Source organism: Pagrus pagrus, assembly GCF_965226575.1.
Source record: "Pagrus pagrus genome assembly, chromosome: 1".
NCBI lineage: Eukaryota > Metazoa > Chordata > Actinopteri > Spariformes > Sparidae > Pagrus > Pagrus pagrus.
The window spans coordinates 10,704,128-10,730,289 of record NC_140185.1 but is presented as its reverse complement, the minus strand read 5'-3'; the positions used below and the strand labels follow the sequence as shown (position 1 = coordinate 10,730,289).

Below are 26,162 nucleotides of genomic sequence, written 5' to 3'. Positions count from 1 at the left end.
ATTTTCTGACCTTACCAGACTGTTCTACTTATTCTAATACTTGTCTTTACCCACTTAGTCATTTTATCCACATTAGTGATGATTATTTATCAAACATCATATGGAGACATATGTTGTGTATCGCGATATAGCCTAAAGTATCTTGAAATTAATTTATGACCATATCACCCACCCCTAACCTCAATGTAATATGTATCCTTTACTGTATATCCTTTGTATATTTATTTTTTTTCTCAGATATTAATGAATGCGCAGTGAATCCAGGAACATGTGGCGCAGGAACTTGTCTGAATCTGGACGGCTCATACAGGTGTATCTGCCCGCCTGGCTACTATCTCCATGAGGAAACCTGTGAAGGTACGGTGGCAAAACGTGACAAATAAAAACAGAATAAACTATCTACACTTCAGGTAGTGCAGAAAACACCTACTCACATGCAACACTCACACACACACACGTATATCCAATCAAAAATCAGAGTTAAGACCAGCTCTGCTCTGTCTTCACCTCCTCCTTCTCTTCAATTGCCTTGCCGCTACAAACCACCACTCTTCTCCCTTTCACACGTGGGAGTGGGCCCGAGCCAGAACACTTGGATTGTTTATATAGTGGGGCTGATGAAGAGATATTCGGCAGACTTCAACACATTCCTGCTTTGCACTCTGTTCCTGGAAGCGGGGAGGAACGGCGCTAAATTCTCAGCATCAGTAACGGCAGCAGCTGGTCATTGTGATGAGGGAACATGTGACACTGAGGCTACTTCAGACAAAAATGCCTGTATCCAACGATCCGTTAGTGAGATTACATTCTGTTTTAACACATGTGGATGGACCATGACGTGCTGCTGGGACTTCATCCACGGCAGCACGTCGAGGTGGAATTCTGATGGTACAAATGAGGCTTTTAATGGATGACATTTGTAAATTTGATGCCATTTCTCTGTGTGTGTCAGATATTGATGAGTGCTCCCAGTCGCCTGAGATCTGTACATTTGGAACCTGCTCCAACACTGAAGGAAGCTTCACCTGCTTGTGTCCCGAAGGCTTCGTGGTCTCTGCCTCCGGACGCAGATGCTTAGGTAATGTGTGTGTGTGTGTGTGTGTGAGGGAGGAAAAGAGGCTATACATCTATGGCGACATCCCATCTCCAATTTTTACCCCTATACCTTGTTTTCAAGTCCCCCCTTGCCCCTCAGAACAGAGCTACAAGGGGTAGTGGTTGAAGTCTCCCACTATGAAATGGGACAACCCTTCAAGACCTTCATACAGCATCAGTCATCAACGATGGCGTGAATGTACTGTAAACAGAAGCGGCCAGACATTTATTATAAGCCGTCTTCAGCTGTGGTGATTTCTCTTGCGTTGCTGTGGCAGTCCTGGTTTTATCGCAATGCCACTTGCCATTTATTTGATAGTGATAGAAAAGCATGAATGCTCGCAATTTATTCAGAACTTCACGCCAACAATCAAGTCATGAAATTAAAAAGAACACTACTTCATTACCTGGCCACTAGCAGCGCTTTATAGGTTACCATTAGCAACCAATTCTTTTCTTTTACAGTGGCCTAATCATCTTCTGTAAATGGGGGAATGCAACACTGAAATACTTGAAAATGCAGCACTGTCACACACAAGTCATCAATAACAATGTAACATTAGCTAGTAAAGCTAGTACAGTAAACTGGTAGTGATTTTTTTCTGCTTGTTATCAAGAAAAGGATTATAATTAACATTAAACTGACGGAGACTTCTCATAACCCTCGGTGTAAAGGGCCATGTAGCCCTCCAATCAGAGGGAGGCTGCATTGGGTCTGGGTCTATCTTATGCATCGAGTTTTAAGTGCAAAGTGTAAATACCAGTGTATCTGTATAGTCTGTCTCTGAGTGCGAGTGGAGACTAAGCAGCAGTGGTGCAGTTTCATGATAGCACACTGTGTTCCAGCTGGTTCTGCTGCCTCTACAAGGCCAAGGGTGGCTCTGAACAGATCACTTTTCCATTTCCTCACTAGTGTGTGTGTGTGTGTGTATGTGTGTGTGTGTTTATGTACATATGTGTGTTTTTAGGCTGGGCGGGGGCGCGTTGAGTCCTCTGTTAGGGAGTTCCCCCTCCAAACACTGAAGTGATGACATCATGAGTTCAGTGAGGCAGTTTACAGTTTGTATTACACTTTTCTCTCCAGTGTCAGAAGTGAGGGTCGGGGGATAAACAGGAGGAGCTGGGTGGAGAGTGAGCTACACGGGCAGTAAAAGAGATTTCTTGACAAGGATAAACCCCGTCCCACTGAGAAAACCATTGTTTTTGTTAAAAATGATGACAGACACGAAGACAATGGAGAAAGTCATGCCGTGATGAAAACCATTTGTGCTTCTCTCTGTGCACTCATTCTATTGATATTTAAAATTTTTGGGATTTAATCTGTTTTTATATCATCTGTATCCCCTTAAAACCTATAATAACCCTTCCCCCAGAAGAGAAAGAAGATATTATAAATTGTTATCTTAGGTATTAGGTGACAGAGAGCCTTGAGCAGTGAATACAATAGGATGAAATTTTAAACGCTACATTTTTTTTATAGTTCTGCACAATGTGAAAGATTTTCAGCTCAACTGATTTTATTTTCCCAAAAAGCCAGTTAAACCTTTATGAGCGCTAATCACTCATTGTCTCATACCCCAGTGTGTCAGAGTATCTTTCGTAATTTTACATTTATGCTTCATCAAAGTAAGATTACTTAGCGCTGTGAAACAACGAACTTATTCCATCAGCATATAACATTAGCCACCATGAGCTACAGGTCAGATAAAGTATAGCTGTAGCTGCAGAACCCCCTGAGTGTGTTGAACTGAGCCATGGTGTCTTTTATTGCTTATGAATTCGCTAAGAGTAAGAGTATGAATGTGTCATTTCTCCTTTTAGATGTGACATATCGATAATTTAATGTATCACCATTCATGCTAAATACCAGCCAACATTTTATTTTACAATATGTTGTATTTTATCAAGCATCATAAAATAAATTTACCGTATGATTCTCAAGTTAATATTTTTAAAAAAGCACCTGAGGGGGAAACTCAATGCTGCAGCCTTACACATACTGTACATCTTTCACACCCACAAGCTCCCCTGAAAGAAGAGCTTTAAAAAAGTAAAGGTGTAAAAAAAGTCACATTTTGTCATGATAACATCCTTTAAGAACAGAAACACACGAAAGAAGACACAAAAGACAAGTATGAGCTAACAACATAGAGGGGCGGGTCCTCTTCCACAGAGTCCGCTATATTGCACTGCCGTGTTTCTACAGTAGTTCAGAACGGACGAACCAAACACTGACTCCTGAGACGGCCTTTTGCATTTTTTTTTTCTCGAGGCGAGATGTATTCAGTTGGTTGCAATCTGCAACCTCACCACTAGATTCCACTACATCCCACACATTGGACCTTTAAACCCCAATAGCTTCGTCCTCAGCTGCTGCAGTTTAAACTGCGCCTGTAGTTTAGTCTGAACCTTGTTGCTGTGTTCTATAATCAGGTGTCAAACATATAAAATGTGTTATTACAATTAATGGTACCACCTCTTCCTCAGTGACTGATTAGATTCATTCACTTAGAGCCATGTTAATGGCCACATGGTGGATATTATTTAAACATTCACTGTCTTTTAGCTCTTGTTTTGGTCACCACCCAACTGAGTGATGATAAAAAATCCATTGCCCCAATGCATGATGGGAAGTCATCGGCAATGCTGGCTCCCAGTGGACTACATGATGTTGAGATCCTCCGACACACCTGTGTTGAGCGGCTCTGACACCCGGCTTACCTGCAGTTTAGCTGAACTTGTGTTCGTTTTGACCGAGCAATCAAGTCCAGTTTAGCACACAGCTGTGTTTTAAACCACGTCAGGTTCTGGTTGACCTCAACCCGATCTCACAAAAGCTTAGTCAGTCAGATGCGAAGTGACCGAGCAACAGACAATCCAATTACTGATATGTTTATTATAGGGAGACATGGGGAGAGACATCGGGCGATAACATACGACATCAGTCCCCGGCCAGATTCATACTTGGGATATTGCGAGAACAGTATATGGCATGTTTTCATAACCGCGAGGCCACAGGACTTCCCAATTAATGATAAGTTTTAAATCATAATGTCGTTGTGGTTTTGCAAATTTCCATAAACATGACCATTAAATGTCTGTCACCACTACCACCACCAGAAGATCTGTGTCAACACTATCAGACTTTTGTTGGCCGAGTGTTGATTTATTTCAGAGCTTAATTTTCTCATAAATGTAAACTTCTAATAAACTTTAATGTTTTTTCATTATTACATTCTGTCTCTGATTTTTTTTTTAAAATGCTTAAAATTGACATTTTAGGTGACAAATGTAAAAAAGCACAAATATTTGAGCAACTGATTCATACATTTCAGCGAAACTACAAAATAAGAGTGACATACGCATGTGCAGATGCACATATGCATGCACTCACACACACACTTGCACAACAGCTGTGCACAGAGTACCATAAATCTCTTTGCGGAAAGGCTGACAAATCAGTTTCATGGAGGAAAGTAATATGACACTCTTTGACATTCTCCTCAAAGCACCAGGTGTTCATGTATGTGATCCTTGCCTTTGAGCCAGGTGTGTGTGTGTATGTGTGTGTGTGTGTGTGTGTGTGTGTCTAGTGTGCATGTGTGGGTGATCTATGGTGGACAGAAAGCTTATTTGTGTTGAGTTCAGTGAAGGCCAGTGCTAGCAGGAGAGCACGACCATATGCTTCTCATTACAAGTGAGTGCCTGCCTCGTCGAGGAGGAACAAGAGCCTTCAGAGGCAGAGAGAGGAAGAGAGACTGGCAAACACGACTGGAGATATTTAGCCAACCTCTGAACCTCTGTCCTCACAAACAAAACTTCACCAAAGAATTGTTAAATTTGGTTTAATATATAATTTGGTTTAAAATCTATTTAAAATAGGTTGTTGTTTTGGTCAATTTACAGTCCTATTTGTCTATAGAAACATGATTCATGACCCTTTTAGTAGTTGGTTTTGGTTGTTAGTTTAAAACACATCACAACATCTATGATGGTGGTATTACAGTTGATGTCACACTGACCATGGAAGCGACGATGGCCTGAAGACACAGATGCAAACATATCAGAATATATTACTCATGCATACATTGTAATCCCGAATGCTCAAAGGAAATGTTGTTCTAGCATCACTTCACAGAGAATTTAATGAAATTGTAACAATGTCCTGAAATAAAGATAAATATAGATATTATTTAATGTCAGTTAAATAGCATTTATGCACTTTTTTGATTTAAGATTGTTCGATGAAAAAACCTCGACCTATACTGTCCATGGGTCATAATCTAACTTACATTCAATATATTTTCAGACTATCATAGATATATCAGTATCGGCCGATATGTTTCCCCATGTGCACCGAGAAAAATCAGCATCCGTCGGGCTCTAGTTGTAGCTTCACATTTAATGGACGGACATTAGAGTAGTGTGGATCTTCTCATTTAACTTTCGCCAAGAAAACAAACAAGTTAATTTCCCCAAACTGTTCCTTTAAGTTGAAGTAGAAGTGGTGCAATAAGCAACAAAAAAAGCGCATAATTTTTTTTGTTACATTGCTCATTGTTTCCTTCAGTCTCTCCCTGATTGTTCACTACTTGTGTCCTCTCTCTGTGTGTTAACCCTCAGATATCCGTGTGAACTACTGCTATACCAAGTTTGAAAATGGGCGCTGCCAGGCTCCAAAGCCTCAGAACACCTCCAAGGATGCGTGCTGCTGTTCTCCAATGCCGGGTCAAGGCTGGGGAGACCCCTGTGAAATCTGCCCCAGCAAGACGGACGGTGTGTACATTTCTTATCACAGAGACACACAAGACATATGCATGGAAACACTTGTGTGCTTGCAAATTCATTGATGAAATGATGTGTATTATTTAATGGTATTCATTACATTCACATCTTATGGTTCCAGAGGCGTATCCTCTTCTCTGTCCCAATACGGGATATCAACGGGGAGAGGATGACGGTCCGAAAGGTATGTGTGTCAATAACACTTAATCATCCCTGTTCTGCAACTCTGTTGTAGCTGTGGCGTTTAATTTACTTGATGTTGATGTTTTTTTAATTGCAGATATTGATGAGTGCCTCAATGACCCTTGCATTAATGGCCAGTGCATCAACACGGACGGCGCTTTCCGCTGTGAATGTCCCATGGGATACAGTCTGGACATTAGTGGAGTCAGATGTGAAGGTCAGTTTATCCACTGTTTTGCTATATTTCTCTCTTTATCCTCATCTCCATCCTCTCTTTGTTTCTGTCATACTTTGTCACTGATTTATCCACCTGGGGCCTCATTACAGACACTTTAAGTCTGAAATCCTCCCTACACTCAGCGTGGGATAATATTTGTTGGGTTTTTTTGGTGTTAAAGAAACGTATTTCCCAGCTGCATTTAGGAAAAAATCCTTTTTTATCCTTGGACAGGAATTAAGCTTTAACAGAACATAACCTGAAGTATTTAAGAAGTTAGGAATCCTTCTTTTGGGTGGCATAGACCCTGTCCTAAATTCAAAATAACTGCCAAAATTGATTGAAATGCTACTCAAACAGATAACACTGATGTTAGCCTGTTGGAGAAGCTAATATTAACCTGTCTTTTAGTTAAGAAAGGATTAGCAGTTAGGTAATTTTCTGTAATGCGGCCCCTGATATATGTTACTCACAACACCAAGATGTTTAATGGGGTTTATGTAACTTTCTTCAATACAGACACAAATGAGTGTGACATCGGCAATCCCTGCGGCAACGGCACATGCACTAATGTCATCGGTGGCTTTGAGTGTGCATGTGATGATGGCTTTGAGCCCGGGCCGATGATGACCTGTGAAGGTATGTGGAATTACATATGCACTCTCACATCCATCATGCAGCGTTTGTAATCCTGTACTCGTACTGTAACCTGTTTCCTTCTGTTCTCTGTCCAGACATCAATGAGTGCGCACAGAATCCTCTCCTCTGTGCCTTCCGCTGTGTGAACGTTGTGGGCTCGTACGAGTGTAAATGTCCCACAGGCTACGTGCTGCGTGAGGACAGGAGGATGTGTAAAGGTACTACAGCTAAATGACTCACTCATTCACTCAACTTTCTCAGTCACTGAAAAGTGTTGGTTGGAAATAAACTAAGTACCTCATAGAGACATGTTGGCCCCATCCATAAAGTTACATAACGTGCTATCTCTGTGAGATCCTCAAGAGTTCTCTGTCTCGGACGAACTTAAAACACTCTCTGGAAACTGTAAGCGGCCGAGTCACTGTTTACACCTCCGCTCTGTCAGATAGCTTGGGCACTATAGCAACGGTTGTATTTGGAGGGAAGCGCAGAGACAGGAGGAACCTCTCACTGTCTATAGCGTCACTGTTTACATTAGAGCTCCAAACAGACCACCAACCCTCCCACTACACGGCTGTTAGCACTACAGTGCTCAGTGTTGGGTTTTGGCAGGTACATTAAACTCTGGAGTGCTGTAGCGTGTGCCTGAGTGTCTGTGTTACATCACCGATGTAATTGCTGCAAATGAATGCATACACATAGTTGTCTTCACGCTTGTGCACCCTCTTACGCTTGATATACTGTTTGTTTTCCAGACCAGAATGAGTGTGAAGATGGCATAGATGATTGTGCCAGCAGAGGCATGACCTGCAAGAACCTGATTGGTACATACATGTGCATCTGTTCCCCTGGATATACACGCCACCCCAGCGGAGACGGTTGCATTGGTAAGATCATCGTACGCTCATACTGTAGGAAATAATGCACTCATTCTATTTTATGGCCTCAAATCTTGGCTTTACTTGCATGAAATAAATCTATTTTGGTACTCATAGCTATGTATTCTGTCCCCTTTATCCTGTCGTAGTAATTAGTGGACATTTGTTGTATAATTGGCTGGTCATGCAATAAACTGGAGCCATCAGAGGCGTTTGCAAATTCACAGTTTCACAAGACTAAAATTCTTGGGGACATTTAATCCTTATTTTTGCCATGAAAACTTTAATCTGAATATTCTTAACAAAAAATGTTAATCGGTCAAAAATATCAAGGTTCACTCCCTAAAACCCAAATTATTTACTTTGAAATAACAAACTGACACGATTAAAAGGATTAATTACTTCATATATGTAATGTATGGGATGCATGGAATTTAGCCTTATTCAACCACGTTTGACATGTAATAGAAAAGTCTTGTGTAACAAATATTTACGGTTTATCTTCACATTGTGTGTGTGTGTCTGTGTTAGATCTGAATGAGTGCACAGCCAAGCCAGGTATCTGTAAGAACGGCCGTTGTGAAAACACAGTAGGAAGCTACCGCTGCAGATGTGACCAAGGATTCGTCGCTAACCCAACACAGACTGAATGTATTGGTAAGTATGCTTTTATTAATTTATATAGCGTGTTCTTACTGTCCTCTAACTTCACTTATTTGAGTTCAGTGTCAGTGTTTCATCAGTATCTGTTGTGTCTTCACTGCCTCTTTAGTTGTGTTACTCTAGTTTGTATAAATAAAGCCTTTAGGAAATAAGCTTATTTTAGTGGCATCTGGTCTCACTGGTGTATTTTCAACATCTTTCATTGAAATTGAGTGTTGGAGTTAGATTTAATTCTGGGATGGACAGTTTAGTGCACAAGTTAAAAACTGTTTGTAAATAATCTACAGGCATCATAAAATAGAGTTTTAGAGCCAAACTTTTTCCAAGCAGATAAAATACTATACTTTAATTTGGAAGTTATAGTTAAATATAAATGTTTCCTGCTATTGAATCTAAGTGAAAAAAGTTTTCATCTCAGTGGGAATTAAAGTATGTTCACTGTCTCGTTAAAAACTCACGTCTGTTACTGTCAAGATAGGGGCAAGGAAATCCTTTGACAGCCTTCCTCCCTAATCTAAATATATACTTCTGGATAGACTTGGATGTGCTGAAGTCAGTGAGAAAAACTCCAGGGAGAATTTGTAACTCTGTGGTTTCGTGGCTATCTTCCTCCTCACAGACAGTAGTGATAGAGTCGTGTGGGTTTATCTATTTTACGTCTGGTTCTCTGAGGCCAGGTCCTGTCTGGGTGGTTTGTCTGCTTTTCTCAGGACCTCTCTTTTTTTATGTGTGTCTCACGCTCTCATGTTTTTCTCCCGCCCTCCAGATAACCGGGAAGGCTTCTGCTTCACCGAAGTCCTGACCACTCTGTGTCAGATGACGTCTAGTAACAGAAACATGGTGACAAAGTCAGAGTGTTGCTGTGATGGAGGCAGAGGCTGGGGCACCAACTGTGAGCTCTGCCCCCTGCCCGGGACCACGCAGTACAAGAAGATGTGTCCTCAGGGACCTGGGTACACCACTGATGGCAGAGGTAACTTACTGTTGAAGACACTTGATTTTGAATCAATGAACAATCAAAAGCAAATGTTCCACAGTCAGTTAATGAGTGTACTCTTCTCTGAAAAGTATTGTTTTCTCATAAACAGAGCGAACATGAGATGGGTTTTCAAAACATCAAATTATTTCTAAAATTGTTAAAATGACCAAACTGGTAGTTTTGCATGATTTAGGCCAAAATCATAACTCCCAAGTGTTTATTTATCTGACAGATTTCCTCCAACCTGCCAGGCAGCCACTAGTTTTATTCATTTCAGTAACTTGCAGTCGAAAGCTTGATTCAATTTGAAAACCATTTTATCGTTTCCATAGAGGCGACAACAGCCAGGATTTAAAACTCACCTGCAAAATACCATTGCATTTATTAGCCATGATATCAGCAAATCAAACCCAGTGGAATGTAACTAAATACATTTACTCAAGTACTGTTCTCAAAATGTGAGATCTTGAGTGTTTTATTTTCCAGACTACTTTTTACTTGCATATCTCCACATTTGGCTATTTTGAATTTTAATGTTTGTGATCAAGTGACGGATTAAGTGTTCCTTTATGTGTTGAGGGACTTCTCCTACCTCTTGAGCCAAATCTTGGATTAGTTGGGAAATGCATCATCACAAAGCTGAAAACAGGCTGTTTTTCTGACACCATGAAACCTTTTAGAGATTTGTGTTTCTCACAGGACAGAAGGACGACAAACATATAATGATTTTATAGAACACGATGCATAGCTGTAGATTAATCTAGCAAACAGTATAAAAAGGAGTGAAATGGGCTCAACCTTAAACATAAACAGCAGTAAATTGCAAAATTCAGAGTAATATAAATCCAAAAACATCAGATGTTATAGGGAACATTTGACTGCATAATGAATACTTCTAAGTAAATGTTGCTGATAATACTCACATACTTTTACTTGTATAAGATTTTGAATGCAGGACTTTTACTTGCAGTGGAGTAAACTTGTAAATGTTTCAAATGCTTCCATTGCCATTGTAACATACCTTCACAATAAATAAATTGTTCAAGGTGATGGAATAGCACAACAAGTTTCAGGTCCCTGCAAGTTAATATTGTATGTGTACTGAAATGACTGGAAAGAATCCAGGTGAAAAGTAGGACATCAATTGTTGTGCTGTTTAAATTTGTCAGCAGTAATTTGTCCAGATGAAACCAATGATATGGTTCTGAATTAACAGATGGTTGTTGTTGGCTGATGTAGTCACTTGCAAAGTATTGATTTTTACTTTGCCAGTAAAAAAATCAATACTTTTCTACTTGACACAACACTGATGCATAACTAAATGCGTAGAGCGATATTTCCCTCAGGGGCACACAGCTGTTATTCACTATTAAAATCCAGCTCTTGGCAGATTATTCTCTGAAAGGACCAAAGAGTTAGAATGTACAGTGTTATTCCATCTCAGGCGACTGACTGGAAATTGATTTGTGATGAGTTTATCTGGAGCTCACTTTTCTTCTTTCCATCCAGATATTGATGAGTGTCGTGTGATGGGGAACTTGTGCAAGAATGGCCAGTGCATCAACACTCTGGGCTCCTATAGCTGCACCTGCAAACCTGGCTACACTACTGACATCAGCAGCACGCTGTGTGTGGGTAAGGCTTGATTCCACCTCCAGCACTTACACTTTATGGACTCTTTTCCTACCATGCCCACCTCCCGTTCTCATTCCTGCTGTCTAGTAAACAGCCCAAACTACGTGGGTGGACTGCCCACACACTCCTCTGAAAAATGCGGCCTGAGTCTGTCTGTCTCATCATCTCCCCTTATGGAATTTCTGGCTGCAGCATCAAACTCTTTCTCTGTGTCTCACTCTTTCTGTCTCACACTCTCCCTTTAGATGTGGATGAGTGCATACAGGCACCAAAACCTTGTAACTTCATCTGTAAGAACACAGAGGGAGGCTACCTCTGTTCCTGCCCCCGCGGATACATCCTGCAAGAAGATGGAAAGAGCTGCAGAGGTGAGACACACACAGCAAAACAGAGCCTCTAAATATTCAAGAGTAGCACACATTCAGCCCAGTTGCATGCTCTTGGATAGAGGGTGCTGCTCTTGTAGAGACCAGCAGCAGGTATTTGGCTGCGAGACAGAATTCCCCCTGGGGACATTCAAGTTGAAGTTGAAGTTCTTGCTTGACTTAGTTTCCAGGTTAGAGCCGCTGTACTGCTGAGTGGGCTGAGCGCTCTGCCAGCGTTCTGCTCAGCGGCGCAAGACGCTCCACTTGGACCGATGTGTGCACGTGTTTGTTCATGAACGTGTAGCCTACATCCAGAGCCTGTGACATAGCGCATCTGGCAAGTGTCTCTGTTTATCAGGCTTGTTTGTGAGTCCAAACAAGTGGTCACACATGGTGTTCAGTTTTTTAGGGCCCCTTTCATCTTTATTTACCATAGCTTTAGTTTCCCCCCTCTACAGTCCCCCTCCGTGTTTCCGGTGTCTGGTTCATTTGCAGTTCATTTGTAGGTCAGTGACTGTAGAAGGACTGGAATTCGACTCACAGAAAGGAGCAGTGCCCATACAGAAGTACACACAGCGATCTGACACAGCTTACACATCCTCTATATAAACTACTGAACAGTTTAGCTTTTCTGTGAAATTTATAACTGACTTTAACTGTTGTACAACTCATGTTTTTCAGATCTGGACGAGTGTTCGACCAAACAGCATAACTGTCAGTTCTTATGCGTTAACACCATCGGCGGGTTCACCTGCAAGTGTCCTCCTGGCTTCACCCAGCATCATACTGCCTGCATTGGTAAATAAACACATACAGAATATAGAAATACTGCACATCCAGGGATTTTGTAATTAGAGATATTCAATGTCGGTGTTGTAAAAAGTACCCAAAAGTCATACTTAGTAAGATATAAGTGAATATCAACCAAATGACAAGTACTCGAGGAAAAGTCTCAGTATCTGATACTGAATGTACTTTTTACACATTAAAGTGTGTTTACAGGTCTTGGGGAGTACTACTGTGTATTTGGAAAAAAATAGTATAAAGCCTTTTGTGGTTCCTGAAGAAGATGCATGTAATCTGATGAATTACGTCCTGTGATGTCACTTAGTGGCTAAATTGCATTGTGGGTAATGTAAGCACCAGTTTTTGAAAAGCAGTCCACTGGTCAGTATTCACTCTTAGCACTTAACACTGTTGGACTCGACACAGCAGAACCAGAGATATCGCTTTTGTTATTCCACGCATTCTTCTTCCTTTTCAAAATCTGGTGCCTACATTACCCACAATGCAACTTAGCCACTGAGTGACATTGCTGGCGCCAATTTATCAAAACTGTACAGTACAGTACTTACGTAAATGTACTTAGTTACATTCCATCTCTGCTTTTCATACAACTGTCTGTGTATCCAAAAGGGACATGCTACAAGGTGTCATAACACTTAGACATATATATAGTCAAGTGTGGAGACTCAGTTTGGTCTCTCACAGTGTAACTTCTTACAGTATCTTCTATAAAAGACCCCTGAAGCTCCCTCTTGTTTAACCTTTACTTACTCTCATTCAGAGTTAATGGACTCCGGCTGATATCACACTGATCTTATTAGGCTGGACTGGTTTGGAGTCATGGCAGCTTAGCAGTGCTTTGTTATGGAACTTTTCACTGGATCGCCATGACGACCACAAGCTTTTTTTCCAGACCATAAAGCAGCTCCCATGACCTCACATCGAGTCAGAGACAGGGAACCCTCAATTTTAACTATAGGAATTACCCCCAGAAGAATGACGTACAGTAGGTGCGGACAACACTTTTTTAAACCAAACCTCAGGAACCATAGCTGATGTATAGGACACTGAACACTTTTCCAGACATATAGGACTGTACTGAGCTTGTCATTCCTTCCAACATATCTTCTCCTTCAAGCTGCCGCTGTAAAGACATACGTGTCCTTATCCAGTATAAATGTTTGTCAGTCACACTGACTGACAGTAATCCTTCCTTTAAAGCAACTGCCAGGTAGTGCTTAGGGAAAGCAGACCTTCCCTCTATGCGTTTTAGCAGTACGTCCCACATGTTGACTGTTCAGAAAACAAAGCTGCAAAGCTGGGAACACATGAGAAGACTTGGACTGTAAAAGACTCAGGATCAAACATGAAACAACTGATATTTAGAGATTATGGCCTTCTCTGCTTTGATGTCAGTTGCTAAATAGCTTAAAGGGACAGTTAACCCCAAAATCGAAAACCATGTTTTTCCATCTAGATTGTTTTGGTGTGAGTGTTGGCCTTAGAGATGTCTGTCCTCTCTCAAATGTAATGGAACTAGATGGAACTCGGTTTGTTTGCACTTATTGCCATAAAAATACATAAAGAAAACTCAACTGCAATGTCTCGCTCCAGAAATCATGTCCCGGTTACTCAAGAAACCGCTGGACGTTGTTGTGAGCAGTTTCATGTAGGAACTATTTTCTTTCTTCCTATCACTATGCAGAAGGAAGTGTACATGTACTCATGAGTAAGAGGCTCATGCTCATGACAGGTCGGGATGTAAACATTAATGGTGTCCTCCTCCGCTGAGATGAACTTTAGCTAGCTTATACCATTTTCACAACACTTGTGTGTCACGTTCGTCATCACGAATGCGTCACGACTTTTTTAATACCTTTTACTTAAGTCTCTCTTTCAAACTCAGCGCCAACTAAACGACGTATAAAAAAGTACTAACAAGTCAGCGTCCTGAACTTCAGCATGCGTCATAGCATCGTGCCTGACAAGGGGCAAAAATGAGCGTGTCCATAAATGGTGTTGCGTCTTCATCACAGCCAATCGGAGCTAAAACAGATAAACAACCCTGGCTACTGCAGTCATTTGATGCAGGAATGAATGCCGATTGTGTCGTCTCCCACTGAAGACAAAAGCCAGATGTGAACAGGTGTTAGTGGGTTGTTTCCAGACTGAAAGGAGTAGTGGTTAACTAGCCTCTCATCCATGAGAAGATGCCTGTTTCTTTGTTTGCAGTGACACGACTGGCAGATGTAGTTAGGTAGAACGAAAAATAGTTCCTACATGGAACACAACAAGGTCTGTGGATTATTTTGAGTAACCAGGTCATGAATTCTGGAAAAAGACATTGCTGCTGAATTTTTGAAATATATTTTTTGGTGCTTTGAGCACCACAAGCCATCTAGTTCCATTATATTGGAGAGAAGGCAGACATCTCTACGGCTCATATCTCCAAAACTCAACAACAACACTCGCACTCACAATACCTAGATGGATAAATAGCGCTACAGATTTTGATTTGGGGTGAACTGCGTAGGTTATCTTGACTCATAGCTCACTTTACTACCTTTTTTCTAAGGAAGGCCTGCGATGGACATTCACTTCTGATTACTTCGCTATGACTCAAATGAGTGTCTGACTCACTCAGATGTTTATGATAGCCTCCTCTGGTCTGAGATTAAATCAGTAGTTGAGAGATTTTATTCCTAATCCCCTGTAGACTGAGATAATTTGTACCAACAGTCCACGGTGACCTGCCTCATTATTCGAGACCCATGTCAGCTCTCCACGAATTTTAAAATGACTCAGCAGTCCAAATCAGGTTTATAATCAGCCTTTATATCATGTTTCCAGTTTTACCCTTGTCTGAACCTTCCCTCCTCTCTGTGTAGACAACAATGAATGTGCATCAGACCCCAATCTGTGCGGCTCCAACGGCGTCTGCCAGAACACTCCGGGAAGCTTCAATTGCGATTGCCAGCGGGGATTCTCATTAGATCCAAACGCACAAACCTGTGAAGGTCTGAAGACAATTGATACCAGCCTCAGTATCAGCTGATTCACTACAGAAAACAGACTCTTACAGTCATTTTGTTGTGTGTGTGTGTCCCTGACAGATATGGATGAGTGTGACGGTAACCACAGGTGTCAGCACGGCTGTCAGAACTTAGTGGGTGGATACAGGTGCAGCTGTCCTCAAGGCTACCTGCAGCACTACCAGTGGAACCAGTGCGTGGGTGAGTAATACCACCGCTCTTTTTATCAGCAAATATAAAAATTCCTTCCTTTTGGTGCATCCTGATTGCTTGGTTGCCAAAGTATGTACCATGCAGCCCAGATGTTCTGAGCTAGACTCCAGTCTGGAGCCTTTTTAAAAGGACTTATCAATCCTTCACCTATTTCCTGCGATTCTTAGAATATAAATATATCTTAGAAGTTTTTCCTTTCCTGTGGAAGTTCAACCCTTTCCTTGCTGTAGTAAGGTCATGTGAAAAGGAAATGCAGTCTTAAATCGGAATGCCCAACATCCTCCTTAAAACCCTATACCACCTGCAAAGATCTCGATCGTCTTGATCTTTGCTTGAAAGTGGTTCAAAGAAAGAACATTATTAACATATTTTTAATAATATTTTTCTTAATTAAACACAGCTGTTTGCAGGATGCAAAGTGATGAAGTCATGTTTGTTTGTGGCTATGTAAGATTAATAAAACTCTGTTTTAGTTACGTTACTGTTTTTTTGGAATTTGACCCCTAGAAATAGCCAATCTGTTTGCTAATCTTCTCATTTGCTTAAGTAGGTAAAATAGAAGCATCAGTAGTTAAAAGTTCCTTGTTGTCTGTTGAAGACAAGACTTTTTTTTTTTTTCACTCAGTTCCACACTTAATCAATATAAAAGGGACAAAAATACAAACTATTACAATGAAGATGAGTGGGACAAAGTGACCTGTTGCAGTTGGGACAAAGAACAGATGAAAGACGGAGGGCGCGACAGCAAAATAAATAAAATTAGAAATAGCTTAGTTACAGGCAGTCATTGTGTGCCTGCCTCCGCGTATACCCCAAAATAACTAGCTTTTGTTAGTTTAACCTCTATTTATACTTTCAATCTCTCCACATGTTTAAAAACATGGCACATCTCCCCAGTATTGTTTGTGTCCTGTAACGGGAATGACCGCTCTGTTTGTTTACTTCCCGTCCACTTCCTGTGACCCAGATGAGAACGAGTGCCTGAACAGCCAGATCTGCGGGGGAGCGTCGTGCCACAACACCCTGGGGAGCTTCCGCTGCCTCTGCCCCACCGGCTTCAACTATGAGCAGGGGGGTGGAGGCTGCATGGACGTCAACGAGTGCTCCACCAGCCAGAACCCCTGCAAGTTTGGCTGCTCTAACACAGATGGGGGCTACCTCTGCGGATGCCCACCTGGATACTTCCGTGCAGGACAAGGGTACGTGACTAAATAACTGTGTGTGTAAGCTGTCTGTAGACGTTTCTAGTTGACTGACGGTTCTGTTGTTGTCTCAGGCACTGTGTCACAGGTCTTGGCTTTAGTGGTGGCTCCAGTGCTGGACAGGGAGGTGAGGTGGATGATAATTCTCTGTCTCCTGAGGCCTGCTATGAATGTAAGATCAACGGCTATCCTAAGAAGGGACGCAAACGTCGCAGCACCAACTCAACACAGGAGGATCCTCTGGAAGACATGCAGGTAATCTGTCTGTCTGAATGCAGTGTGTAGGGCTGGAGCTACCACCGAGGACACCGAGGTCATATCCCCTGTAATGTTTAGGGGAATTTGGTGTTTTATAACCCGATTATTTATTTTTGTTTATATAATTTTTGACTCTATGTATAGTGTTTTGCCACTTTTAGGCCAAGAAAATAATAAATAAATGAAGTATTCAGCATTTACCCTCTAGAATGTTTTTACTGGCTGTTTGGTGAAGGTCCTGAAATGACCGAAAATATAATTGAACAGTTAATAGACAAGTCCAAATAGTTTTCTTAAATTTTTTAACAATGGTAGGGGTCCATTGATGAAATCAGGGCCTCACTATTGCTAAAATCATGGAAACAGCCCTGTATTTATACTTTTTTTTAATGGTTCAAAGTAACTAAGTAAATTTAATCAAGTACAATTTTGAGGAACTTTTACTTTATTTCAGTATTTTCATTTACTGCTACTTCATACTTCTACTGCACTAGAATTCAAAGGCAAATATTTAACCTTTTACCCCACCAGTTACTTAACAACTTTAGTCACTTGTCACTTTTCAGATTTCATTTAATAATACAAAATATAATAATCAACAAATATGTAATATATAATTTAATATTATAGATTAAGATAAAACTGTATTAATCCATGAGGGGACATTCACAAGCTACACAGAAGAAAAACTATATAAACCTTTACCAGCTTCAACATTAAAGTGATGAGCACATTAATGCATTGATAATTATAATGCTATACATATTGATACTATATATGATATATATTAATCTGAAGTATGCCATTCTGCATAATAAGTACTTTTAATGGTACTTTTAAGTATATTTTGATGCTGATACTTTTGTACTTAAACTGGCAATAGACACGTTTTTTGCTTTAACGCATCATTATGAAAAAGATGACATCATCTGTATTTAGACTGGTTCCATATAAAACTCACTTTCACCATGTAATTTTGTCCTCCACTGAGCAAGAACTCTCCCGGGAAAACGGAGGCTGACTGACCGTCCAGTCAGGCTGGTGGCCTGGCACCATTTCTCTCTGCTTTCCTGTTTCCATTATAGACTAAATGAATGAATAAAATCATAATTTGTCTTGTGTTGGTAGTTATTACTTTGAGAAAAGTACTTCATCCTCTTTCTTTTATTACACCTTGTCCCTGATTAATGACAGAAACAAACTCTCCTGTAGATCACATGTCTTACATCCTCTACATGTCGTTGTTTTCTTTCTGCAGCTGACTGAGGTGGTCAGCCTGGCCAGTGTGGACATTGAGGACACCCTGCAGATCCACCTGAACATCAGTGACCTGAGCAACCGTGACCACATCCTCGAGTTCACCCCGGCCTTGTCCGCCCTCAGCGACCACGTGCGCTACAGCATCGACTACGGAAACGACGAAGGCTACTTCAAGATCAACCAAAGGGAGGGCGTCAGCTACCTGCATCTGAGCAAGAAGAAGGCCCTCTCGCCAGGGGCGTACTCCCTTCAGATCAGCAGCCTGCCCCTCTACAGGAAGAAGGAGCTGGCTGAGCTGGAGGACCGACACGATAAAGACTACCTCACAGGACAGCTGGGAGACGTACTGAAGATGAGGGTGCAGATCATCCTCCATTAACCATCACAAGACTGAGACAGGCAGATGTTGCCGGCAGCTGCTAATCCAGTGTCAGGCTCACTCTTCCCTAAAGGCCAAACATCTCTGACTCTGGATCAGTGGTTAGGGGCAACTTCTACTGGTACCGACAGGGAGAAGGGCTCGCCACCAAAGAGACATGAAGGGGGTGGGGTGGGGGGGGACTGCATCATTTGATTGCCAAAGATGATTCTACATATCATAGATACAATTTCTGTGGAAAATGCCAGCTGAATGAGGCAATATGAAAGATTTCAGTCAAATGAAGAGCACCTGACACACAACTTCAGCTGTGTGAAGCACTATTGAGAGTGTGAATGGTTTTTAATTGTAGGGTTTTAATGTTGTATGATGATATGTGGAATCAGGTGCCACTTTGAAGGGCATGTGGACTGCAGAAAGCTCAAAAAGTTGAGTTTTTTAGAACTCGGCTTAGGTGGAAGAAAAGGGTGAGTCCCAATAGTCTGAAATAAATTCATTTCCTCCCCTCAGGTACACGACTGAACCAACCTGGATACATGGAAGTAAACACATTTCTCCTTCCCCAGATATTAATTTAATGGAGTGAAGATGAAAGTAAAAGATTATGAGAATAGTTAGGAGAGGAAAGGAACCCACAATGGACTATTGAGATGTAGCCATGTCTGAGCTTGAATGACTCCTACTGCATATTTAAACTATGCTTTTCCATCTTTCCTACTGACTAGAATAATTCATATTTACTGGTGCTAGCAACACGACCACATAGACTTCTGAATGCACTGTACTACTATACAAAACTCTGTAGTCAACAAGATACAATCCCATCGGCCATTCTGAAGATTTCATGTCTTTGCAACAGTAACAGCTAGCTTCAAAGCCTGTCTGCTCTCCTCTATACTACATGTAAATTGTGTTTATACTGTAATAATCGATGCCACTTTTAATCTATGAAGCATTTGTAAACTAGAGGAAGCCCCTGGAATAGAGGGGTTTGTAATGGTGCTTATAATGACCAACTACTTCCTTTGTAAACTGTGTATACATACACACACACACGACACACATCGATGATGCCAAACCTGGGCCTTCATGATTATGCACTGAGGTCTTCGTGGCCACACAAATCTCTCACAAGTACAATCAGTGCTGCATTGCCACGGACCAGTCTGACACCAGTCTGTGTTCTCTGTTCACATCAGTGAGGGTTTAGTTGTAAATTCACAATAAAACATATTTTTTGGTGTATATGTATTCACTGCTGTGCTTTCCCATTAATCCAGACTGTATTATTAATGTAACAAAGTCACATCAAACAGGTGGCTAGTTGTGTTTACCTTAAGTAGAGTGCAACATGATCTCAATGTTTTAGTGAGTGAAACTCACATTACCCCAATGGAATGAGTTATGAGCTGAGCACAATGTGTTTCGGCTTACTCACCAGGCTGAGATGCAACTCTTGTCCTGCACTGCCCCCATGTGGAGATGTGGAAGACTTTTTTTAAAGTTTATCACACAGAACTCAAAAGGGTAAAACTTTGTAAATATATGCTTAACTAATGCATTAATTATGATTATTTAATGCAGGATGTATCAGGTATTTTTCTGGCAGCACATCATCAACAAAGGATGAACTTACTATGACTTTATGTGATTAGTTCCATTCCATTATACTTCACACATTAATTTGCTGCCAGTTACATAAGACTTCTCTAGACTGCTCGCTGCGGAGAAAAGTTTCCTGAAAGAATGAGGACTTAGACTGCCAAATTAAACAAACAGCTCGATAAATTAATATGCAATTAAATGCACCAAAAATCTTTAAAAACACCAGCATGAATTTATAGTGTGACAACTTGATATTTCTGCTTTAATTTACCCATTTACCTTTGTATAAATTCAAATATTGAAGTTTGTGTTTAACTTTCGATGTCATTTATTTGTGCTCATAGAAATATAAAGCTATTATTGTAATCAAACTGGTCCTCAGATGCAAACATCTTCATATTAAAACATCAATACAATTACAAAAATAAACTTAAATCACTTAAATCCAGCCAACTTGATTTCAAGTATTAAGTAACTGAACCAACATTCCTTACCTGATGATCTACCGAGTGTAAACCAATCAAAGTTGTAACTTGATCATTTGTTAATGGTGCATTAAATCATCATGAGTGATGCATTAGTAAAGCACATGATTTATACTGTACTTAGTACTGTACTGTAGTGTTACCCTCAAAGCTCCTACTAAGAACATGTGGGTGACTGTCTCAGTAAAGACACCAGACTCTGCAAAGTACAAAACAGAGAATTTTATTAGCACTTAATCTTAAAATTTTTAACATATACACTCTGCCACTCTATTATTGCTTGGGCGTTCAGTTGCGTCCGGTTGATCCGAAACCCCCAGCGCCACGCTCCGTCTCGTCAAGTGTCTGAAAGAACACAGAACCAAGCATTTTCTTTAATTTAACATTCAAAACTAATCTGTTGACATAAACATTCAATTATTTCTACTGCTGTAAAGCCACATGTTCAATGGAAGTCTGACTACACAAGTAAATTACACTCAGTTGCTTGTTTTTCCCGGTACACCATGTCATTTAGCCTTTTTTTGCTGATGCGATTGGGGTGAACAAAATAATAGAAACTCCTAGCAGTGCAACAGAATACAATTTAACAGCAGGACAAACTGTTTATAATTGTACAGTTTCATTTGAACCTTTATGAGGGTAGGAATTATTGCAGTACTGTTATATTAACCTGCATTAGTTTTAGCTGGCTGTATCTAATAATCTGACAACTGAGTGTATGTGTGTGTATGTTGCCTTTGAGTTTGTCAGTTTACCTCTTGCTCCTCCAGATCTGGGTAGCAGATCCTCTCACACACCAGCTGAGCAACTCTGTCGCCCTTTTTCACTGGAAAGAGGAAGAGAAGGAGATGAAACAATTTGCACATTGTATATCTGTAGCATAGATTGTTTGTAAAGGTTCTTCACGTATTTATAATAGTCTTTATATACAGTCTGTGTGAGGCACTTCCAGACATCTGCACAGGATGTAAAGCTCTAAACAAATGTGGAGAACAGAGTATTGGAAGTGCTATTAATTACTGCTCATTAATTTACAGGTAAGATTACTTTTGGCTAGTTTTGTGTTTTCCTAAATTAAGAAAATCGTTTTCACAGTAGATAGTTTTATTATGTATGTAGTTTGAGTATCAGAGATGCAGTGACCTCATTAATTCTGCTATATGTACATATGTAACTTCTCATCGGTATTTACAGCAAACAGTTGAATGTGATAACAACCCAAAGGGCCATGGAGCAGATTTAAACTCGACATGTTTTGCTTACTGTGAACAACACTTATTCACCGTTGGAAAATGGAAAACGCTAAACTAGGGTGAAAGTTTCCCTTTCTGGCTGTACAGCAGAGCTGCCCGAGATGGAGGTTTGATATGGCCCATCATTTGTTTCTAGCAAAAAAAAAAAAAAACACACTACCGCTAAACTTTACACTGTTTTAGTCAGGTAAAATGCTCTTTAAATATGTACAATCCCATATTATTAATAATTTTTCATAATCCAAGCATGGCAGGCATAGTGACACTGTGTAGTCAATAATTTAATGGAATTTGGGATTTTGCCTCTGAACAATTCAATACCATACAATAGGGGTTTGCTTTTGGCCTGTGGCCCACCATTAGGTTTCAGGCACCCCTACTCTACATTAACGTCTCACTCTACTAATAACACCTGTGGGTTAAGGATTGATGGTACTAAAGGTGGTGTTATATTTCAGTTACTCACCATTGAATGTTTCCTTGCTGAAGTTGAAGAGCACAACTCCAACATTTCCTCTATAGTCTTCATCTACAACTCCAGCTGAGGAGAGCATACAGAGACAATAGAGAAATTAAAATGGCTGACATGAGAAGGGTTAAATCATTACCTGCTACATGGATTCTCATAAGCAGGTAAACACTCACCACCAACATCGATAAAGTTTTTTGCTGCCAGCCCAGATCTCGGTGCTGTGGAGGGAAAAAAAGAAAAGAGACCGTTACGGCCTGTTCTTCCTGGTGTAACATAATCCAGAAACAGGCAGCCCTGACCTGAATTCGCAGGCACTGAGACACAGGAGGAAAAACTTGCAATACCAGAGTTGCATCAGCAAGTTGAAACACTCACCAACTCTCCCATAGCAGCCATGAGGAACTGCTATCTGGATGTCTGTCTTCACAATGGCCTTATCCAGAGGGCCAATGGAGTATTCATATGCACTGTTTTAACACAGATGATTCAAGTTAGCAGGTTCATGTGGCATTATATTCATATGACAGACGCTTTCATGCAAGGCGATGAGATTCAGCCTTTGCAGGAACAAAAGCTTAACATTTGCAGTTAAATTTACAAATGCATTTTACATTTACACTTATACAGAGAGTCATTACAACTTCGGTTCGGGTCGAAGTATGAATGCCTGATGCAAGCTGCTCATTAAGTCCCTGAACCCACTCATACTTTTAATGTTAAAGTATAACCAACCTGTAGAGGTCATATCCCGCTGCTTTAGCTGAGCCTCTGGTCGGTGTCGTGGCATGCTCAGAGAGTTTAGCAAACCTGAGGACAGGTCTCTCCTCTGCAGGCTTTGCCTCTGTCCTTGCCCTCTTTGATGGAGAAATTGCTGAAGCATCTGAAACTTCTAGGACGGGCATGTTGGCAAAGTTTGTACAAGTTGAAAACCGGGCTAAAAGACTTGAAGTTTACTAAAAAGGAGACAGAGCCACGGCTGACAACTACAAACTATCCCCGAAGTTTCTGCTGCAGTGTCTTGGCGGTCTGACCATTTGAATGAATTTCCCGCGCTGGAAGTTGCGCCAAATTAGCCCCGCCTCCAAAACACGTACGTTTAGAAAGAGACTTATTATAAACCGCAAAATACAGCGAATTTTACTCTAATAGCTTATACAAGTTGCTACAGGACTGTCTTTACATAAACGCACATGAAGAAAAACATTTTCATGAATAAATCGGCAAGAAGTAAGTCTGCTCTGTAACTATGGCAACCCTTTCGTCACAAAGTACTTCTGAAAAACAAGTTCTCGCGAGAGGCCTAGCGCCGTAATACGAGAGGGAGAAGTTCTCGCGAGAGTTACTGATATAAACAAGCGCAACCTTCGAAAGAAAAACATAGCTTATAAAAGCACAAGAAATACATTTGAGAAAACATGAGACAATAAAGCCTCACTTTACTTACGCATGGCACCAGTTATAAAGCAGACGTAGTGTTGGGGTCGTTTGCGCGTTCAGCACACGACTGACAGTTTATAATTCCACATACTAAGACCAAAGCGGTCTGTTACAAAATGCTAGGCAGGCTAGCAAAGCTAACGTCAATAAAAGCTGGACATATTGCTAAAAGTAACGTTATCCATCCTAATTTCTTGCTTGCCTTTGTTTCGAGCGAGCGTCTGAATATGAATGTCCCTTCCTAAGAAACGTGGAGTAGCGTCAAAAACCGAAGAGCATCGTAGCCGAAGATCCTTGAGCCTGAGCAACGTTCGTGTCATATTGTCAGCTAACGGCTAACTGGCTAACCAGGAGCTTACGTCCTGAGCTCAGCTCAGCTGACGGCACTGCACGTCCTCCCGTCATGCAGCTGCTCTCTCTTCATCGCAGTATGGCAGACGCTAATGTTAAATACAACCTGGATTTGGATAGAAATGTAGATTAAAAGGATAGAAATGTATCCGTTAACGTCATACTGACCTGAAATTAATTTTATTTTGTATGGTCTGTGTTTTTTAGATTAGTTTCAACTTATTGTCATTGCACAGAGTCAGACATGCAGTCAAGTATCTAACCATTGTATTGAGTAGGGACCCAGATTTAACCACCAAAAAACTATTACAATCCTATGGTTGTCAACAAAGGATGAATGAGGCGTTCATTATGAAAAAGATCACAGCTAAAATACAGCTGAAAATGGACACTTTTTGGATATATGGTCAGCCATGTCATGTTTTTTTCATGTTTTTCAAAGTGTTTTGTATTTTGTTGTTATGTCCTTGTTCTTTGGTTCTGATCCACATATCTATAATCTACAAAAATCATGTGTAGTGCTATATAAAAGAATATGGAGCTGTTATTTTACTGAACGATGGAGTGTGTTGTTGCGGTTAAAAAAAGTTCAAAATAAAATGTATACATTATAGGCATAAATACAAGCAATTGAAATAGTGACACCTACAGTATAAAATAAACAGATAGATCAGATAAATACAGTATAATGGACATATAGTAGTATAATATAGTAGTTAAAGCAGATAGTACAGGTAAATGTATATACAGTGGTGTGGCAGTTTTAACAGCTAATTTCACAGGACATAGACCTACAGGATGTGTGTGTGTGTGTGTGTCTAGCTAAAACACTAAGTGTTTTGGCTGACATCATATTGATTTCCTCATAAATAGGATGTGAAGTACTTACAGCCACTTAACCTATCTGAAAATAAAACAATCAATAAAACAATTCATCTTGCTCATTCTGTAATAAGTGGTGTAATCCAATAATAATATAAACTAATGGTACGTGAAATCCATTGGTCCATTCGGGCAGCAAGCTATTAATGGCTTTCTCCTCAAACTTGAGATAATTGCTACAGTTATATCCCAAGTCCTCGATCTTTAGCCCATTTCTGCCCCCGACTGGGAAAAATTAGCATTACCATGCAGGACGTTGACTATTAGGATTCACATTCAGTGACCTGCATATGACCTCTAACTGTACACACCTTTTATAAATCATTTCCCCTAAATAAATATCTAACTGTTTCTGGCAAAGTGTGTCCAAATGACTTTTTGGTCAAACCTGACCTCTCCAGACTGTTTGTCTTTCAAAACAGAGCAACATCTTGTTTTCAACACCTGGACAGCAGAAAAGACTTATTTTTGCTGGCCTTACTGCAGCTAAGAAATTAGTAGCTATGAGGTGGAAACACCCCGATAAGCTGTCAGTGAACAATTGGATCCTCACATTTCTTGATATTATTTACCTGGAGTTGTCCACTGCTCGTGTGATTGGAGTCAAGGAATCCGAGATTGAGCTGTGGGTCTCAGTGGCAGGGAAACTAAAGGAGCGGATCTAGCCACCTAATTTGCTAGTAGCTTTTGGTTCTGGGGGGCCCAGGGGTGGTGGTGGTGGTGGTGGGCGGGTGGGGTGGTTATTTTATATGTTCTTTTTTTTTTATTTTTTATTATTGTGGTTTTCTCATTCTTATGTCTGTATTTGTTATTAAAATGCACTGCCTTTTTCAAAGTTTGGAAAATAAAATAAAAATATGATCACAAAAAAAAAAAACAGAGCAACATCTTCAATCTTAGTATAATGTAGCGATAGTAGTAATTCTGGTCAAAATGTCTCATGAGCTGCTGGCTAGTTTAACCTTTCAGGAAGCTTAGATTATTTTCCTTTGTTTTGCATACAAAACCCACATATTAGGTTTTAAAAATACCATCAGAAAACTAGAAACAGTGTATAATCAAATACTCGAGTTAATGAGCAAGTACGTAAAATAGCTCAGATGTG

At 40.5% G+C, this 26,162-nt stretch overlaps 2 protein-coding genes across 4 annotated transcripts in view; one reads left to right on the top strand and one right to left on the bottom strand.

Annotated features, from left to right (window-relative positions):
- The window catches only part of fbn1 (fibrillin 1), a 75,419-nt gene extending 55,605 nt beyond the window's left edge, over positions 1 to 19,814 (top strand). The window contains exons 49-66 of the mRNA XM_084357283.1: positions 238 to 357; positions 953 to 1,078; positions 5,719 to 5,871; positions 6,002 to 6,064; positions 6,161 to 6,280; positions 6,800 to 6,919; positions 7,015 to 7,137; positions 7,675 to 7,806; positions 8,329 to 8,454; positions 9,227 to 9,433; positions 10,949 to 11,074; positions 11,320 to 11,442; positions 12,121 to 12,237; positions 15,114 to 15,242; positions 15,339 to 15,458; positions 16,438 to 16,669; positions 16,747 to 16,927; positions 18,189 to 19,814. Coding sequence (XP_084213409.1) covers positions 238 to 357; positions 953 to 1,078; positions 5,719 to 5,871; positions 6,002 to 6,064; positions 6,161 to 6,280; positions 6,800 to 6,919; positions 7,015 to 7,137; positions 7,675 to 7,806; positions 8,329 to 8,454; positions 9,227 to 9,433; positions 10,949 to 11,074; positions 11,320 to 11,442; positions 12,121 to 12,237; positions 15,114 to 15,242; positions 15,339 to 15,458; positions 16,438 to 16,669; positions 16,747 to 16,927; positions 18,189 to 18,569 — 2,699 coding nt within the window. The 3' untranslated portion in view covers positions 18,570 to 19,814. The remainder of the gene's footprint in view (positions 1 to 237; positions 358 to 952; positions 1,079 to 5,718; positions 5,872 to 6,001; positions 6,065 to 6,160; positions 6,281 to 6,799; positions 6,920 to 7,014; positions 7,138 to 7,674; positions 7,807 to 8,328; positions 8,455 to 9,226; positions 9,434 to 10,948; positions 11,075 to 11,319; positions 11,443 to 12,120; positions 12,238 to 15,113; positions 15,243 to 15,338; positions 15,459 to 16,437; positions 16,670 to 16,746; positions 16,928 to 18,188) is intronic.
- Positions 19,815 to 20,866: 1,052 nt separating this feature from the next.
- dut (deoxyuridine triphosphatase) lies at positions 20,867 to 24,179 on the bottom strand. Of its 3 annotated transcripts, none has more exons than XM_084349765.1 (7): positions 24,027 to 24,179; positions 23,120 to 23,276; positions 22,763 to 22,854; positions 22,561 to 22,605; positions 22,382 to 22,456; positions 21,418 to 21,488; positions 20,867 to 21,004 (listed from the first exon to the last, which is right to left on the bottom strand). In XM_084349765.1, the coding sequence occupies exons 1-7, from the start codon at positions 24,142 to 24,144 to the stop codon at positions 20,948 to 20,950; spliced, it is 615 nt and encodes a 204-aa protein (XP_084205891.1). In that variant the 5' UTR covers positions 24,145 to 24,179; the 3' UTR covers positions 20,867 to 20,947. The 3 variants fall into 3 exon arrangements, with proteins under 3 accessions (XP_084205891.1, XP_084205893.1, XP_084205892.1); XM_084349767.1 differs by lacking the exon at positions 24,027 to 24,179 and adding an exon at positions 23,832 to 24,014; XM_084349766.1 differs by lacking the exon at positions 24,027 to 24,179 and having other exon boundaries at positions 23,120 to 23,757.
- Positions 24,180 to 26,162: the final 1,983 nt, after the last annotated feature.

Bases quoted from the DNA above. Each gene is read 5' to 3' on its own strand.
- dut (XM_084349765.1), bottom strand. From the start codon at position 24,144: ATGACACGAACGTTGCTCAGGCTCAAGGATCTTCGGCTACGATGCTCT. The intron at 23,277-24,026 runs GCAAGCAAGAAA...TGCCCGTCCTAG, and splicing joins GACGCTCGCTCGAAACAAAG to AAGTTTCAGATGCTTCAGCA. The intron at 22,606-22,762 runs GTGAGTGTTTCA...TTCCCTCCACAG, and splicing joins TGGCTGCTATGGGAGAGTTG to CACCGAGATCTGGGCTGGCA.